Below are 19,885 nucleotides of genomic sequence, written 5' to 3'. Positions count from 1 at the left end.
CAGCGCCCACAGCCTCCTGTTTGCTGTTCTTGTAGTGGTTCCTTCGGGGCCAGGGCGGCCCATACAGGCAGAGTGGAGGGTCGAGAGCCCGAGTGAAAACAGAGTGGGACACTCCTGAGGAAGGAGCACAGGCACGAACACAGCCTCCAGAGCCGAGGCGGGAGGCCAGAGGCGACAGTGCCAAGAGGCACGCGCTGTTTCCTAAGAGCGGACGCCTGCGTTCTGTCTGCATCATCCCACTGAACCCCACAACACCTCCATAGCCTCGGGGGCGACAGCATCCCCCTGTGCACAGTCACCAGAGCTCGGAAGAGCGGGTCACCAGCCCGGGCCACCAAGCCCACAAGTGGCAGGAGCAGGACGGGTGAGAACAAGCTGCAGCTCCTCCCAGGGACGGCGACCAGCTCGTCGGGAAGGAGCCACAGGAGAAGCTGGGATGAAACCAAGGCCCTGCTCCCTTAATGGAAATCCCGCCAGGCAGCAACCAGGGGACATTTTCAAGGGCAGAGGACTTGCAGGCTTCCACCCTCCTAGACCCCTGCTCTGCTGGGCATGTGGGGCTCTGTCCTCAGGGTCCCGAAACCCAGGCCTCCCTTCAAAGCCCGTCGCTGCTGCTCTAGCACCTCAGAGGCAGAGCAGCTGTGAAGATGGAGAAGGCCGAGGCGTGTGAGCGGTCCGTGCTAGTCACTTATTCAGAGTAACGCGACTTTGGCCGCTCAAAGCAGAGTTGCGAAACTGTGGGCAAAAAGCAAAACACTGAGGTAAAAAAAACTATGCAAACAAAATGCTGAAGCAAGACCCTCAAAACTGAATTAAGTTAACATTTAATCTAAAATAAAGCAGGACGCAAGACTGCAAGCACACGTTCACACCCTACTCACAGACACTAAGATGACTGAAAAGCAGCGTCTAACGCAGCCTGCACAGATGACGACGGTTATTTTTCTTCTCATTTTTTTGGGCTTTTAAAAATTACTCTCTAAGTCCGCCAAGAAGAGTGCCTGACTGACTAACGACCGGCCATGGGAGGGAAAAAGGGTGCTGGCATACATTATGTGTCAGACTTGGACAGAAAGATAAATTCTTATAGAAATTAAATAAGGGGAAATTACTGGACAGAGGGATGAGCCAGGGAATAAGTCCCGTTTCTCTGGGTTTTTTTTTTGGCCTAATCCTCTTTGGAATCAGATGAAAAATCGTTTTGATGATAACTCCAGAGATGCATATTAAGGCCTTGTAAAAATTTATTTATTTAAAAAATTACTCTATAATAAAATTTTATAAAATGTTCATAATAAAAAAATCATTTTAATCTTGTCATAGTTTAAAATGACATTAATATTTCTTCTGAATATTTCAGAATATTAACACTGAAATCCTTGTAAAATTTTAACACACACAAGAAGAGCCAACAATATAAGTTAGTCTGAAAGCCAACGAACCCAACAACTCATGAGGCAACTAAAAATTAGCTCTCTGAATCAGAACACAATTCTGGGAAGGAAAAGGTTTAAAGACATGCTAGAAACAAGAAAAGAAAACTCAAGGCAAGTACAAATGACAGTTTACTTTTACCAAACAGCTTATCAACTGATCTTTATGTAAATATTGCAAATGTTACAAAGCCCCTCAAAAAGCCCAACATTATTTTTATAGATTAGGGAAGAACAAAAGGCCAAAAACAACACCAATAACTCAATTAAAATAACTCATGCCTGTGTTTACATAAAATTTGATGAGCATAAGATATTCGTCACACCACTGCAATTATTCTCTGAAAATAATACTCTAAATATTATTTTGACAACGTAATTATAGTTCTTACCTCAAGAGCGGTAACAAAACTCTGGCACCAATATCCAGCTAAAAATCTATGAAGAATAAGGTTCTCACAGAAAAAGAATCAAAAGAGAGTACAGGCGCTGCATTAGGAGCTAGAACACTTTTTAAAAAAAGATTTTATTAGGTTTGAACTTACGCACTACAAAACGTGTTTAAGTTTCATCGTGGCACCAAAGTTTCGTTCTTGAATCCAAATAAGACTCATTAACTTCACTGGCTGCCTCTTTCAAGAAGGCATGAGAAACATCACTTCCATCCCCTCCCTGCCTCAGTAATACCCTTCCAACCCCACTAATAAGCACCAGTTATCTACTTGAAACTGACACAACTGAAAAACTAAAGGAGGCCTAAACAAACGCAAGAGATGTCCCACACTCACGGGCCAGAACACTATCGTTAAGGTGGCAGTTCTCCCCAAGTGGGTCTACAGATTCAACGTAACTCCTAGTATCCACAATAAACAAATAGCTCTCACAACCTGACAACGAAATTTAACAGCCCAATTAAAAACTGGGCAAAGAATTTGAATAGACAGTTCCCCAAAGATTTATAAATAACCAAAAAGCGCATGAGAAGATGTCCAACAGTGTCAGTCATTAGGGAAACGCACATCAAAACCACAGTGAGATGCACTTCACACCCACGAGGCTGACTATAATCCAGAGAAAGGAAACAAACGTCAGCAAGGATGTGGAGAAACTGGAACCCTGCTGGTGAAAATATAAAAGGAAAAGTTTGGCAGTTTCTTAAAAAATTAAATATAAAATTGATGTACCAATTCCACTCCTAGGTATATACTCAAAAGAACTGAAAAAAACAGGCACTCAGATAAACACACGTACACGCATGTTCGTGGCAGCATTATTCTAAATAGCCAGAGTGGCCCAAGAGTCAAACCATGGAAACAATGAATGAACAGATGGACAAAAATGTGGTCTGTGCATCCAACGGAATATCACTCAGTCATAAAAATAAACGAAGCACTGACACACGCTCAATGTGGATGAACCTCAAAAAACATTATGCTAAGTGAAAAAAGCCAGACAAAAAAGGTCACATAATTCTATGATTCCATTTATACGAAAAATCCAGACTTGGCAAACCCAGAGCGACAAAATGCAGAATGGTGGTGGCCAGGAGCGGGGAGTGGGAAGCAAGCTCTCAGGGGATGAGAACCTCTCAGTCAGACAGAGGCGGTGGCTGTACAACACTGTCAATGCACCAAATGCTACCCAACTGTTCACTTTCAGGTGGTGAATTACATTATGGGAATGTCCCAGCAGCAAGAAATGCATTAATTACTGATACAACTGCAACTACCCGGACTGTGAACAACTCTCAATGCGCCGTACGTAAAACAGGTCTATAAAGATGGACTCTCTCTGACTGGTAAATATCAACGAACAGCCAAGCCACCAACCAAATGACTAACTTATTCATCAATGACAAACTAGTTCATTAACAGTTTTGGAAACTGGCTCCTCAGATTTTTCTGTTAGATCATCTATCTGCTTCAGGGAACAGAAAACTGATCCTGAGAAGAAGGAACAGAATAATCTTTTATCCTATACTGTAAACACCAAGTAACCGATCTTCCGCAGCCACTGAGGGACCGTGGAGAACAGGAGAGCACATCCTATTACATGCGGACAGACGGTGGAGCGGAGGGCAGAAAGCGCTGGGAGGAGAGCTGACCTCTGAGTGGGCGAGTGGGGACGGGATCCTAGCACCGTGGAGGAGGCCGGCTCCTCACTAATAGTTATTAAATCACAGCGTGTGTGCAGCTTCCTCCGGGCATCTTATTTAGGAATCCATCATTATGAGAGAAGCCATCTCCTGCCCACCCGAGTTCCTCAGCTCTGTCAGGGACATACTACCCACCACATCATACTTCACAGCAATTACAAAACGTAGTACATTCTGAACTCCCTGTCTGAATTACCACACCACAGTCCGACTTCAAAAATAACTGCCTTTCCAGGCAAGGGAGTGAAATCTGTATTTTATTGCTGATCTTTAATCCTCTAATTTGAGCTCTGAGGCTTTTACTTTATCATAAAATGGAGCTATGAAAATACCTTTAAATACGTAACATTTTAAAACACGTTACAACCTAATCCTACACCCTGCCAAATTGAGAATACTCAAGAAATTACTGCTGTTTCAAAAAACTTAGAGCAAACACTTTGTGTACAAATTCTTGCATGATTTAATTAGTTCAAAAAATAATTACCGGGCCTTTCCTGGTGGGCCAGGGCTTAAGGCAAGACCCCAAGCTTCCAATGCAGGGGGTGCCAGTCTGATCCCTGGTCAGGGAACTAAGGTCCCACATGCCATGTGGTGTAGGCCACTCCCCAAAAACTTTAAAAATCAAAAACAAATAAGTAAATAGTTACAACATCCCAGAGGAAGAATTCTAAATCAAACAGAATGATGCGGGAATCTTAACAAATGTGTCTTTAATGAAAATACTAAGACATCACAGGAGGATGAGAATTATGCCAAGCCAGGCAGCACCTCCAGCAGCTCACTTAGCCTGTCTCCCAAGGGCCTCGGTTTCCAGGCCTGTGCAGAAAAATGATCAGCTCAAATCCTCTCTCCACCTTCCCACAGCAGCGTCCCACTAACACACACAGAAGTACACTTCACTTTATGTAAGCATAGGCATTAAGAACTGTGTATAAATTAACTTATAAATCAAATCATATTTTAAATACAGCTGGAGATTTCTCATTTAAAAATAATGACTCATTGAATTATTGCTAAAAAAGAATTTTCTTCACCTCCAATCTAGTACATTTTATAAACTGGATATTTAATACATTTGAAACGTTCTTATTAAATAACAGGTTTACCAACAAGTATTTCAATTCTTAGGGTAAAGAGACCATCTGTTAAAATTCTGTTTTTTAAAATATAATGTTATGATAATAACCCCTGTCCAAAGGAGTTGTGCTGATGCAAGTAGCCCAACAACCAAAAACCTCCCAAAGCCTGGAAGGAGTTCCTGTCTTCATATTAAGGAACATGGTTTCCTCTTAATCCCACATCAGCAGCTATTAACAATCAGAGCTAACTTCCTTCTCTGTCGTGCTATACATCTGACTTATTTAATATATGTAATGCAAGGCTGCCCTCACTGGAACATAAGCACCCTGCAGACAGACATGTCTGTATGCTATGGTCACTGTTCAGATCACACCCAACACCCAGGAGAGGGCTTGACACACCACACGTGTTAAAAGACACTCCCTCTGCTAGGGCTGCCTTCACAAAGCACCACGGACTGATGGGCTTGAACAAGAATTTGTTTTCTTCCAGTTGGCAGGCCTGGTTTCCTGAGTCCTCTCTCCTCGGTTTGCAGATGGTCATCTTCTGTGTTCTCACGAGCTCAGTCCCCTGCGCCTGTCTGTGTCTTAATCTCCCCTTCCTGTAAGGACCCCAGTCTCGCCAGATTAGGGCCCACCCCTGAGACCACACTTCATCTTAATCCTCTGTGTAAAGGCCCTGTCTCCACAGGCAGTCACATGCAGAAGTGCACCAAGGCAAGGACTCCCAATGACTGCAGGAGGGACGGACACAGCCTACAACAAAGGAAAGGAAGTTACTACAACTCTCTTCTATGATCACTCTTCAATATCACTGATGAAGTTTCTGTTTCACAATATACAGAACATTTGCTCTAATGAACGATATAATACTCAAAGCAGTGGTATTTAAATCCTTGTCAAAGATATAAATAATCCACAATTCACACTGTCAGTTACCTGTCAACAGGGAGTCCTGTTCCACTCGTAGTTCACGAAAAAGAAGAATCAAGTCAACAGCAACGCCAATTGTACCCAAGTTCCTGCATAAGGTGTTCAAAAAAGACAAAGTCAGACACATTCCTGTTCTTAAACCTGCACTTTGAATGATGATCCCAAGAATGCAGAGACCACTGGCTAACAGTTCCTACGGTGGGCAGATTTATGGCCGTCCAAGGTACCCACATCTTCATCTCCTAAACCTGTCCATGTGTCACTTCACGTGGCAAAGGAGACTTCTGCAGTCGTGAGTAAATTAAGGACCTTGAGACGAAAAGACTATCCCAGATTAACCACGTGGCCCCAGTATATCACACGGGTCTTATAAGAGTCAGAGAAGGTAGCCATGAGCCAAGAAATGCAGGAGCCTCTAGAAGCTCAAAAAGGCCAGGAAAAGACTCTCTTCTAGAGCCTCCAGAAGGGACTCAGCCATGCTGACCCACTGTAGACTTCTGAGCCCCACAACTGTGAGATAATAGATCTACGTTGTGTTAAACCACTAAGCTTTAGTAATTTGTCACAGTAGCAACAAGACACTGACTTGGGTAGCAAAAACGGGGTGCTGCTGTAACAGATAAAAAATACACGGAAGTGGTTTTGGACTTCTGTGACAAGCAGAGGCTGGAAGACTTTTGAGAAGCATGACACGAAAAGCCAAGACGCCTTGAACAAATCACTGGTAGAAACGTGGACACTGAAGGCACCGTTGGTGAGACCCCAGAAGGAAGTGAAGGACATGGGCATGGAAACTGGAAGAAAGGCAGTCCTTTTACTGCCGTGGCAGAATCTTAGCAAAAGATGGAACTGGTATTTAGCTGAGCTGATTTTCAAGTGACATACTGACGGTGTGGCCTGATTCCCTCTTGCTGCACATGGTAAAAATGCAAAGAGAGATAAAGCAGACTAAGAGGGAGCCAGGTATAATTTGGGAAACTCTTGATCCATCCAGAATTGATACTTTTGAACTGTGGTGTTGGAGAAGACTCTTGAGAGTCCCTTGGACTGCAAGGAGATCCAACCAGTCCATTCTTAAGGAGATCAGCCCTGGGTGTTCTTTGGAAGCAAAGATGCTTAGCTCAAACTCCAGTACTTTGGCCACCTCATGCGAAGAGTTGACTTATTGGAAAAGACTCTGATGCTGGGAGGGATTGGGGGAAAGAGGAGAAGGGGATGATAGAGGATGAGATGGCTGGATGGCATCACCGACTCGATGGACATGAGTTTGGGTGAACTCCGGGAGTTGGTGATGGACAGGGAGGCCAGGCGTGCTGCTATTCATGGGGTCGCAAAGAGTCGGACACAACTGAGTGACTGAACTGAACTTGTCCATCCAGATAGCAAAAGACGCTGAAAACTAGAACGTTCACTGTTAGGAAAGTGTGCTCTGGAGAGAAAGCTGAGGGTGTGGCTGGACAACCTTTTGCTAATGACTTGGAAGAACTCCAAGGTGAGTGTTCCATCACCCAGAGAGCTCTTTAAGGAGATCAGGCATGTTCCGCATCCCCCTCGGTCATCTCAGCAGAAATCAGGAACAGAGATGGGTCATCTGAGAAAGCTCGACAGCACACTCTCTACTGCCCACTGGTGCATAAATCCCCATGACGTGCACTTGAGGCCCACAAGGTTTTTAAGAATGTCACACCAGTAGAAACCCTGCCGACGTGGATGAAATGCACAGAGAAAGAATGAAAGAAGACTGATAAAACTATTCGGGTGAAAATATGTGTTACCCTTACCCTTCAAGAAAAAGGCAAGATGACTCTGTGGGCAGAGCCTCAAGCCACAGAGGATTATTCCCAAGCCTCAAAACCTGAGTTTGCCCAAGTGGATTTTGAAATTGCTTGGTACCAATGACTCCTCTCTTCCCTCAATTTTCTCCTTTTTTAGAGGATAATGTCTAAAACTGCTACCCTATGCCTGTCCCTCCACTGTATTTTGGGAGCAGACAGCCTGCTGTCCAGTTCCACGAGCTCAAAGATAAAAAGGAATCCTGCCCCGGAGTGAATCACACCCAGAATCTCAACCATATGTAATTCAGACGGTAAGACTTGGGACACTAATGAGACTTAGATAAGATTTTGCACTTGAGTTGGTGCTGTAACAGTTGAAGAATTTGAGGGATCTCAAGATGAGATGAAGGTATTTTGCACATAGTATGGACATGAATCTTTAGGGGCCAAAGGGTAGACTGTGCTAGGTGAAATAATGGTCACTGAAAAACATCCACATACTAAACTTGAAACTTTAGTTTATGTTACCTCACATGGCAAAAGAGGTGTGCTATAATAAATATATACTTAATCTTTGTCCCCAGGTTTCTGGCACAGAGCTCCTGATATCCTTGAAGTCCCTGTGTGACAGGAAGGGCTCTCGTTAATCCTAACAAGCCCCCTCCTCAGTTTATGCTAATATATTAGATGACTATCACTGGGCCTGTAGACGGCTTCAGGAGGGAGCTGCTGCCACAGGAACCAACCATAAGATCAGATCAGACAGCTGACACTTTCAACCTCAACCTCCCATTTCAGAGGAAGGGGAAGACAGCTGGAGACTGAGTTCAATTACCATTGGCCAATGATCCAATCAGTCGTGCCTATGTGACAGAACTGTCACGAATAATCCTAAACAATGAGTTTGGAAAGGTCTCAAATGGGCTGATGAACACACCAAAGTGTCCAGAAGACGGCAGGCCTAAAAAAGGCCTACAAGTTCTGTGCCCGCCCCGCCTGCGCATCCCTTCCATGTGACTGTCCCTTTACAGGACGCTTGCAACAGAATGTAAAGTGCTTCCCTGAGTCAGTCTACTGAATTATCAAATTTGAGGGGCACCCTGGGAAGCCCTGAGTTTGCAGTCGGCTGGGCAAAAATGTACCTGGGGACCCCATTTGCACCTCGCATCAAGTGGGACAGTCCTGTGAGATTGAGTCCCAAAGTTATGGGACCTGACACCACTGATGTGAGGTAGTTAGGGTCAGACTGGATTTGAATTGTTGGACTCCCAGCTGGTGTCAGAGAATAAGAACTGGTCAGAAAATACAAGAGACCTTTCTAGGTATGATTAACGATTTGAAGATGGGAAGATTATCTTGAATTACTAGGTGGGCCTCATGTAACTATAATGGTCCTTATTAGAGGGACACCAGGCGGTCAGAGTCGGAAAGACTGGAAGATGTTACAGTGTTGCTTTGAAGATGGGAAGACGGAGCCATGAAGTAAGGAAAGCAGGCAGACTCTAGAAGCTACTAATAAATAAGCAAGAGAATGGATTCTCTGCTAGAGACTCAGAAGGAGCCAGCTCTGCTGACACTTTAACTTTAGGTCGGAAAAATGGATTTTGGACTTCTGAACGCTAGAACTGTCAGATAATAAATTTCTGTTGGTTTAAGTTACTATATTTGCAGTAATTTGTTACAACAGCAAAAGAAACTCAAATAGTTCCCTATATTCTTCACTTCTTCTCAACATGAATCAGAATTAGGCCAAGACGTTCACTGCTAAAGACAAGGGTCAGGGTGGGCGTGCAAAGGCTAGGACCCTCTCTCCCCTCCCCGAGCCCAGGTGGGCAGAGGGTCAGGGTGGGCGTGCAAAGGCTAGGACCCTCTCTCCCCTCCCCAAGCCCAGGTGGGCAGACAGCACTGCCCCTTTCCTCTATTCGAATATGGGGCCTTGGAAGAGAAGACACCGCTCCCCTCTCTGCCCTTGCCTTTACACATACAAACAGCAGTCGGGTGACTGGGCGCACTGCCTGCTTCTATCGGCCAGATTCGGGGAGGAGATAAATGCAACTTCATGACATGCGAATTCTATGAAACTCAAATTTCGAGGCTCACAAATGAGGTTTTACTGGAACACAGCATATGCGTTTGTTCACGTACAACGCATGGCTGCTTTCACACTACAATGGGAGAACCAAGCCATTCTGACAGAGACCACAGAGCCTGAACTATTCATCTGGCTCTCTGCAGTAACAGCACAGCAACCCCAGCAATAGGGGTCATATTTACAGGCAGGGCTAACTGCTTTTAACAGTCTTCTCTGAGTACTTCCTGAAAATTCATATGACTCAGATTGTTTGCTCTGCTGTATTAAATCCCGTGTTCCATTCAGCCTTGGCAAAAAATAATTCCTGTCCACACAAAGTGCAATTTTCAGACAAAGGATATAAAAAGACCTAGCCCCTAAGAGCATCCTACTTTTTAATTAACTCTTTAATAACTTAAAACATCAGGAAAATACATTTTGCTTGAGATCTGAACCTTGACAGGCTTGGCAACATCAGCTTTAGCTGAGGTTGACTGGACTCTCTCTTGTACTTCTCACTAGAGGAAATGAATGGTTCTTCCAGGAGCTGACGCCCCAGATGGTTAGAATTTCCATCCAGGGCTCTCCTTCCCTCTCCTGTCACACTACAGGCCTCCACTTACAGGGAAGTGACAAAGTACACTCAGTTCTGGCCTGCTGCATCTGGCTATAGCCAGTTACACTTCCTCAGTGTTAACTATCACCACCAAGGTTAGTACTGTGTCTATCCATTTACCTGCACAGGGTGCCATGTTCAATTCTGTGCTGAAGTTAAATCCTCGCCTTCCCCCCTGCCCTCTCCTTTGATCTAAAGAATCTCATTAATCATATCCAAGCCTCAGGTGTAAGACGGTCCAGGCAGTGAAGGGAATCCCTCTACTGGCTTCTGCACCAGCTTAACTTCACTCATCCTGGCAGCTGACAGCAAGGCCCCTGGGCTCTGTCTACACTCGAGTCCAGGAAATAAAGATGAGCATGCTCTATGGCTTCTGACTTCCCCTCAAGTAAAAACTTTTAATAAAAAGTAGATTCCATAAAACCAAAGAGGAAAGGTGCTCAGTTCTGGGAGCAGAGTGTAATGTGTAAAAGAACAAGAACAGCGCAGGGCAATTTTCTCACTCATCTCTGTAATTACATTTTAGTTGTACATTGTAAGTTAAGTGGAAGTAAAGCTGGCAAGTTTACTGGATCTTAAGGAAAGCTGAGAAATTCACAATGTGAATTTCATCTCAGAAATTCACAATGAGCTCCCGGTTCAAAGTAAAGTCAAGAGCAACTAATTAAAACACGAAAACTAATTAAAATATTAACAACTAATAAGTGAAGTCTAGAACTGCATATGCCTTTAGGCAGGCAGAATCAAAGGATCAAAGATAAGTTCAAATCACTTTTATGTAGAAAACCAAATACCTCTAAACTTATAAACGCAAGTAAGAAACGGAAGCAACCTTAATGTTAAACGTGCTGTCCCTTTACATACTCATCTAAGAGTTTCCCATGGCAAGTCCTACAGAGAGCACTTGTCCCCGAGACGCGGAGAGAGTCTGAATAAAAACAGGCAGCTGTGATGCCAAAATCATTTCTACTGGACAAGCCAATACGGCAGAACCAGCACGCAGACACAAAGAAATACAATCAAAGCATGCATGCATGCTAGGTAGCTTCAGTCATGACTGAGTCTTTGTAATCCCATGGACTGTAGCCCACCAGGCTCCTCTGTCCATGGGATTCTCCAGGCAAGAATACTGGAGTGGAGTGCCAGGCCCTCCTCCAGGGGATCTTCCTGACCCAGGGATTGAACCCACATCTCTTGCATCTCTTGTATCTCCTGCATTGGCAGGCAGGCTCTTTACTACTGGTGCCAGCTGGGAAGCCCATATAATCAGAGGCATGAAGGTAACTAGAAAGAACAGTACCTGATTGAATTCTGGTTCATAGAACACTCGATACAGGCATTCCGGAGACACCGGAAGCATTCCGTTATCAGCTGCAGACTGGAAGCCAGATGCTCCACTTGAGATGGATCTCTGCAGGCCAGCTCAACAGCATGAGAAGATTTCTTTAAGATATCCAGGACTCTCTGGAAGATAGTTCTGGGTGCTGTATCTCTGAAAAATGATACAATTGTTGCACATCAGTTAAAAAAAAAAAAGACTAATTTCCAAACGTCATTTTCAGAACAGTGCGTGTATCGATAACTTAATTTTGTGGGGAGGTAGGTCAGGCCTATCTGCTTCAGCTCCTTGATTTATGACACAAAAGAGCTACAGAGACTAAGCGACCCATCAACCGTTCCCTGTATTATCTCACTGAAGCTTCGTGTTCACCTCATGAAGCTAACACTGTCCTAGCCATTTTAAAGATAACTGAACAGAGCAAGGAGTCTGAGTAACCTGCCCTGGTCACTAAGCTCACAACCCTTGGAGCCACAATCCCCACTGAAGCGGACTTCCATCCCCACGACAGCCCACATCCCGTTTACAGTGACTGTGTACGGTCAGCTCTGTCGGTTTTGAGACTGCACCCAAGTACTGCATTTCGCATTCTTTTGTTGAGTATGAGGGTTACAGATTTGCTCTCAAAACAGAAGCTCTGCATCTCCTGTTCTGGACAGAGGGTATAACCATGTCCTCTGTCAACCAGTATCTGTACCTAAAGTAAAATTATGAGAAAGAAAACTCATGAAGGATTGCCTGAGGGGCAAGACACTATCCATTCTCAGATACAGCAAGCCAGCAGCAGGTCTCTGAGCTTATGCATGTGCAACCACACAGATGGGGGCTTGGGGAGTGCGAAGGAGGGAAGGAGACGGAAGCAGAGGGAGAGAGAGAGAGAGAGAGTTGAGAGAAAGCCAGGGTGAGTGCCCTTCCCGGGAGAGCGGTTCCCTCCCGCGCAGCCCGCACCTCGGTTCCCACACGCTGCTCACGCTCCCACATGCTGCTCCTGGCTAGCATCTCCAAGTTATGAAGAGAAGAATTTTTGTGTGCAACACGGAACCTAAATGCCAGCCAATTTCCTCATTCCATGAATCCCCAAGAGAAACAAGAATCTGCTTTAACAGTAGAAGACAGATTGCTGTTAGACAATTGAAGAGATGCTCACAGCTCAGCTCTGACCACGTGGGGTTTCTCTCTGCACTCTCACTGTGGAGTGAAGGGGAACACTTCACCCCTGGATGAAGCCAGACCACCAGAGGTGGGGGGAGCCAGGGGTGAAGTGCATTCCCACAGAACCACCGCACGGAAGCGCCCCAAGCCACTGAGACACCCGCTCTGGGAGCTGCAGGACCATATAAATACTTGTGCTCAAAGTGTCATCTTTGCACCTTAAGGATGGACAGAATAAATCACATTATTCATCATGTCCTCTTCCCTGTCTTTGCCTTTAAGAAGCAAGGAGTCAAAGCCACCACCCATATTTAACACTACAAACCCCTCAGCATGACTTCTGAGTGCTAACCCTCTTTTTCCTATCTGGCTTTTCCCTCCCCTCCAACTTCCTCCCTTACCTTTTATCTAGCTGTATTTATTTATTTTGGCTTGGTAACTTGATTATATTACAGATATCAAATCATATTACATTTCCCCCAATTTGTATACTGTTAGACTACACAAAATTTATACACAAAAATTATAGTTCAAGTTTAGCAAATCTCTTTAGAGTTACTCAGTGTCTGAAGTTGTGGAGTAAGTACCCTGAGTGGCAAGCGGGGCCAGGTGTGGGCTGTGGAAAGCAAGAAGCCTAAGGCCTATCATTTCTGCTCCAGCCTACGGCTAGCAGAGGCTTGGGGAAAGGGGACACACCCACCTATTTTAAAAGATGAGCTAGATTTTCATGTTAAATCTGATTTCTAAACGTTGGCACCTATTTCAATAATGTAAAAAACACGAAAAAAACAAGCACGGCTCCCACTTCTTGATCTGTGCTCCAAACCAAGGAGAGCTTCCACGGAGTGCCAGTCGGTTATTTCTGATGAGCTACAAAGTGTTTTTTTTTAAAAGCACTTCAAATTTTGTTTCAGAGACAGAGTATAAATTAATCAACTAAACTTGGAAATTCCCCCAGGAAATAACTTGCCCCCTTCTCCCTGCCATCAGCCCTCTCTAAACAAGGACCATGAAGCTTCAACTCAGGTCTCAGTGACTGAGTAACCAACTAAAAAGGTCAAAGTTCAGAGCCGTAGCTTAGTCCAGCCTCAGAAACCATATAAACAATGAAGTATGTAAGCCACTTTCAGAGACAATAACATTCACTAACTCCATCAAGACAGCTCTAAAGAGCACTGCTGAGGGGCAGGAAATTCCCCATTCTACCCATCTTGACTACTCCAGGTGGGACTAACAATAAAATCGACAGAGTAACAAGAGAAACAGAAGTTTTAATTTGTGTGCATGGAGGTCTCCTAGAAACAGGACCAAGAGAGTGGGCCAGAGCAGGCAGCTTCTATACTTTTTAGACAAGACAAGGATACATTTGTGAGGAATTGAGAGAACAAAGAAGCAGGCTTGCGTGCTTAGTTAGTGAAGAACCTAACCAGAGCCTGCACTCGGTGGTAAATTCCAGAAGATACCGGGTTTGCTCACACAGGCTTGGGGCCCTGAATCCGCCTCTGGGGACAGCGGCCTTCTGCCTCGGGGGTCAGGGAGGGTGCCTCTCACATGGAGATTTACTGCCTGCTTTCAGACACAGACAAGGGGGATCAGAGGGTCCCTCCTGCATCAGCTCTTTCTTGAGTAATTTTAATTCAAAAAACTCAACATGCCATTAAGGCTTATTTGGGGAGGCGTGCTCTGGGCTCCAACAGTACTAAATATAGAGCAGGCCCTATTAATACACAAGGGTTTAAAGTATTCTGAAGATGCCAAGAGCGATCAAGATCAACACAGAATATGCCTAATTATTTCTATCTACTCCATCTGCATAAAGTTTCGAAGACATTTATTACTGAATCATCCAATCAAATAGAAGCAGAGCTCCACAACTTCAATAATCTGCTACAATAAAGCCTTTTTTCCTACTATGATGACTAAGAAGCGAGAAAGAAGCCAGTGTGGTTTCTTTCAGCCAGTCCTTCGCAAGCTGTCTCTCACATAGGCACCACCTCCCTACTGTGAATGGCACTCTTTTTAACATCTATTTTACTCAAAACTGCTATCAAGCACAACAAAAGCTTTGAAATCAAACTATAATGCAAGGAGATCAAACCAGTCAATCCTACAGGAAATCAAGCTGAATATTCATTGAAGGACTGATGCTGGAGCTCCAATACTTTGGCCACCTGATGCAAAGAGCCAACTTACTGGAAAAAAAGACCTTGATGCTGGGAAAGATTGAGGGAAGGAGAAGGGGGAGACAGAGGATGAGATGGTTGGATGGCATCACCGACTCAATGGACAAGAGTTTGAGCAAACTCTGAGAGATAGTGAAAAACAGGGAAGCCTGGCATGCTGCAGTCCATGGGGTCGCACAGTCGGACACAACTCAGCAACTGAGCAACAACAAATCGCAGACTACACTAAACAAAAGCACTGTTCTTAGGAAAACTGCCTAACTGACAGTCCAAGCACAGCACCCTCAGTAGGTCCAGGAACTGCCCCGAATAAACAATTTCCAACGCCACACACTTTTTGTGTGTCATACACATGCCTCTATTACACTTTCAGCCAGAAGAAAAATGTTTAACTGAACTAAAGTCAATCAAAAGACTCCTGACACACAAGTAACTATTAATAGCTCCTCAAGAGTAATCTTAGCAGCTTCTATTCCACACACAAAAGTTTACATTTTTGATACAGAGAGAAAATCAATGGGGACTGTGATCACGTGGACTCCTGAGGGCAGCAGCACTGGCCCTCCTCTGGGTTTATTCACGTGCACCCTCCACCAGAATCCCTCCTCATGCCACCCCCCACCCCAGCCTCTGCCTGGAAGAACAAACCCGGGGCTCCTGGTGGAACTCTGCTCAGAGTACAACACGCTCCCCTGGAATTCAGTCCACAGCATGGAATAACACTTCTCCACATCGGATTACATTCACTGATCCGGTCCACCACCCCAGATGGACTACAGACCCCAGAAAAAGAGAAGACCTTATTTTTTCGTACCTCTAGGGCCCAGACCTGCACTAACTAATTTGCATTTGTTCAAATTTAAAACAGAGACTAGACTAGTCACATCTTCAGGGCAGCATCTCACTGCTTCACAGGCTCGCCAAGGAGCCCAAACACCTACTGAGCCTGTGCTCTGAGCCCGCAGTCAGGCACCGGGCCTGTCGGGACCAGGGCTATCAGTGTACTTTGCAGCAGCAACCAGAACCAGGTAAACACCCAGGAACCAGCTCAACTCATCCATTAAGAAATCCACAGCCCGGACCCCAAATCTGGAAAAACAGGGTCATATTTTAAGATGCAGGCATCTTATAATTGGTATTTAAGAAACATCTAATTTCTTCTTCCCTACTAAATGATACAGTGGGTAAGCATAAAGGGGGAGGGAAAGGAGAGCCGTTGTAACCCGATTAACTACATTTTACATTTCCTGAAAGCAGACACTATTTCTTAGATGTCTGCATCCCTCTATTAAGGGTGAAAGAGGGAGAAAAAACCCTTTTCCTACAGAGACATATAATAAACAGCTACAGATCTTACTCACCACATTTTAATACACAACTTTCATCAGATGAGGACAAAGAAAGCTCTCCGTTAATAGTAACCAGGAGGAAAACATTTGACTCTCTCTACCTTCTCCATGCCTTGAATGGAGGCTATTTGGCAGCACAGATACAAAGTGCTCCTAACATACTCTGTCTGCAAATTCCATATTTACTGTCAAGACAGCATAGCTAAGTATGTGTAATGATTAACAAAAGTGAAATATCTAGTGAAAATCAGTCAGTCGTTTGTATGTTACAAATGTTATTTATAATAAAAATTGCTGTCATTTCTGCTTCAACCAAACTAACACAAAATATTCGCAAAGACTTTAAAAAGCTTAGCTACTTCATTCACAGAAAGCCGAAAGTGCTTAGAAGGACAATTAAAATCCAACCGATGGACATTCCTTTTAGACAGGAATGCATACCCTGAAGACAACTTAGAAATGAAATGTTACTTTACAGAACAGAAACAGCCTCTGATTTATACAAACGGTAGGATTTCATTTCCTTCAAGTCTGAACAGATCTGTAGGTTTAATCTTGGCAAGTCCCATTTGAGTAAAATTAAAGAAAACTACCGGTGATTATGTGTAGCAGGCTAGAGCGGCCTAACATACTATCTGTACACACACCTTACAGTTAATTCATCAGGGGGACCTCCTACTGAAAAGGAAACTAACTGCTTGTCACTGTAACACTACAACTAAGAATCTCATCCTTGTTAAAAGATCTCTTCTAATACCTGAGATTTCATTAAAAATTGGCACACATGCTTTAGAGTAGTTTAACCACTGTCACTGAGGAAAACTATCAGAACACACACAAGTTCAGAGATTAAAATAACAACCACTGGTTGTCATTTAAAACCATAAACCTCTTACTGATCTGACTGCATTAGGAAGAACCAAAACAGAAAATAAAAACATCCCTAGCTCCTATCAGAACGTCTGCACCGAAGTCTGAAACTCATTTTGGCGACCTCCAACTTCTCCTGTACACGCTGTCTTCCCCTCTTCTGTCACGAGGACTCTCAAGCTGTTCCTGAGACAGAGCTGCGGGGCTGGCAAACTTTTCCTGAAAAGGGCCACAGAGTAACTAGTTCAGGCCGTGAGGATCTGTTAGCTCTGTCCCAGCTGCTCTGCTGCTGCAGGGTTAGGGCAGTCAGAGACAGCACCCACACACACACACACAGCTGTGTTCTAGTGAACCTCTTCCCGTGGACACTGGGATTTAAAGCTCACATCATCTTCATGTATCATGGAATTCTATTCATTTTCCGCTACCATTAAAAATGTAAAAATTAGTCTTAACTCAAAAACTATTAACCAAAAAAAACCCAGTGGTGGGTCAGTTTTGGCCCACAGATCGAAATTTGGCTCTGACCCCAGCGCTGAAGGGTTTCAAATAAATGTCCTCTCCTCATCCCCCCAAAAACTCCCGTCTCCTTCTACTCCAATGTCCTCACCATACTCAAAATGCATCTCTCCTCAGAACACAGACTCTCAAGTGCATTATGCCAAGGGGAAAGCAAGCAGAGAGAAGGTGGATGCACGGAAATAGGGCGTCCAGGAAAGAACTGTGCGCACAGAGGAACCTGGCGGATGGCAGGGCTGGCACTAGAGGCCCAGGGAGAAGGCCAGGCTGTTCCAGAAGAGGCGCTGGAGCAACTACCAGTCATATGGGGAAAAACCAGGACTGGAGCCTTAAGCAAAAAGGAACTCCATGTGGATTTAAGAATGTATGTTAGACACAGGCTCTGCAGGCCACTGAAAGGACCACCTGCCTGATGAGAAGCCAGGGAGGGTTCTGAGCAGAGGAATGACGTCACCTGCTTTCACTTTTAAAGGATCCCTCTGCTATTCCATAAAGAACTGATCACAGCAAAAGAAAGAAAAGATACATGGAGATCAGTTAGGACACTCTTCCACCACGAGGTTGGGAGAGGAGGGGCCGGCGGTAGACTCTGAACATATTCTGAAGGTGGAGTCAATGAGATTTGATGAGAAATTATTATGAGGGGTATCTGAGAAAGCAGAGTTGAGGATGGTGCCAAACTCTGACCCAACTCTGGCCTGAGCAATAAATGGACGGACTATCTCCTGTTGACTGAACTGGAGAAGACTGCTGTGAAGATACTGGGGGAGGGGGAATATCAGGAGTTCAGTCTGAGATTTGCTACATCTGACATGCCTATTAGAAATACAAGCAGAAATATGGAGTAAGCAGATGAACATACGTGTCTGAACATCAGGAGCAAAGTCCAGCTAAAGAAAGTGTTAGAGCTATCACCAACTCTAACAAAACCCCAAGACTGAAGGCAACCACCATGACAGCACAGGTAGGTGGGGAGAATTCTGAGGGACTGAGTGCGGGACCTCAGGAAGAACAGCCAATAAGACAGAAGCAGCAGAAGGGGTGGGGTTCTGGAAGCCAAATGAAGACGGTGTTCCAGGGAGAAAGAAGTGATGAGCAACATCAAGCAGCAGAGAAGATGGGATTTCAGGTGAAGACCAAGGGGCCTGGCAATGTGGAATGGGTTCAAGAGAGAGGAAAGGGAAACTGTAGTAGATGAACATAAAAAACCCTTAGAGAAGTTTATATAAGTGGGAGAAAAAAATGAGGGAAATGGGGGAGAGATTCTTCTTAGGATGGGAAAAATCATAGCAGATTTATCAACTGATGAGAATAATCCAATAGAAAGGGTGAAACGGATGATTTAAGAAAGAGGGGAAGGGAAGAGAATTGCTGGAGCAACGTATGCAAAAGAGAGGAATATGTGCAGACCTCAGGGGGGCTGGCATTTGGAGAAGGGCAGTACCCACAGTACCCGAGGGAAGGCGAGCTATGGGGACAGACTGAGGCAGCGGTGCGGAGAGGAAAGCGGGAATTCCTGGAAACGCACGAAGTTCAGAATGAGCAGGAGAACCAGTGGAGGCTGAGGGAGCGCAAACAGGCCGGGCGATGGAGGACTGCCAGGGAGCACGGAATCCCTACACAAGGTCAGTGATCGTCAGTTTACAGACAGCCCGATCAGTGTGCTGTTACGTTCTTCTCCATCCTCGTTCACTTATTTGTGTGCAAGTGGAAAAGCAGCAGCAAGCTGGATTTAACTAGAGCTAGAGTTTTACCAGCAAAGTGTAACAAAGGAGAAGAGGCAAGGGAACTGAGAATAAATACAAGGAAATGCTTTATCACTGATCCATAGGTCTAACCTGGGTTTAAGGGATACGTGACTATAAGGGACAGAGGGACTAAAAGGGACAGAGAATAGGAAGAAGTAAGATCAACAGACTGCGTGTCCAGCGGGGAGTGTAAGACTTAGTAAAGTAGGGGACCCAGAGACAGACAAGACAGAACAGGCAGGCAGAGTGGGACTCTTGGAATCCAGACTGCAGAGGGCATGCAGCCACGGTTAATCACAAGGCCTAGGTAGCACACAGCAACGTCTGGTTAGATGGGGGAAGCAGGGGAGGGGAGAGGTGGTCAAAGTCAAGAAATAAAAGGTCAGGGTAATGAAACGATCATCTCAGTTCAGTTCAGTTCAGTCACTCAGTCATGTCCGACTCTTTGCAACCCCATGAATTGCAGCACACCAGGCCTCCCTGTCCATCACAAACTCCTGGAGTTCACTCAGACTCAAGTCCATCAACTCAGTGATGCCATCCAGCCATTTCATCCTCTGGCGTCCCCTTCTCCTCCTGCCCCCAATCCCTCCCAGCATCAGAGTCTTTCCCAATGAGTCAGCTCTTCGCATGAGGTGGCCAAAGTACTGGAGTTTCAGC

At 44.9% G+C, this 19,885-nt stretch overlaps 1 protein-coding gene across 1 annotated transcript in view; it reads right to left on the bottom strand.

Moving 5' to 3' along the window:
- Nucleotides 1-19,885, bottom strand: part of ATXN10 (ataxin 10) — a 151,673-nt gene that overhangs the window by 105,154 nt on the left and 26,634 nt on the right. The window contains exons 4-6 of the mRNA XM_010837627.1: nucleotides 12,353-12,396; nucleotides 11,366-11,557; nucleotides 5,610-5,692 (exon numbers count right to left, since the gene is read on the bottom strand). Of these exons, the coding sequence (XP_010835929.1) occupies nucleotides 5,610-5,692; nucleotides 11,366-11,557; nucleotides 12,353-12,396 (319 nt within the window). The remainder of the gene's footprint in view (nucleotides 1-5,609; nucleotides 5,693-11,365; nucleotides 11,558-12,352; nucleotides 12,397-19,885) is intronic.

The sequence above is a fragment of the Bison bison genome, unplaced genomic scaffold (genome assembly GCF_000754665.1).
Source record: "Bison bison bison isolate TAMUID 2011002044 unplaced genomic scaffold, Bison_UMD1.0 scf7180017864079, whole genome shotgun sequence".
NCBI lineage: Eukaryota > Metazoa > Chordata > Mammalia > Artiodactyla > Bovidae > Bison > Bison bison.
Note: the sequence above shows the minus strand (reverse complement) of the source record. Positions and strands in the feature narration are given on the sequence as shown.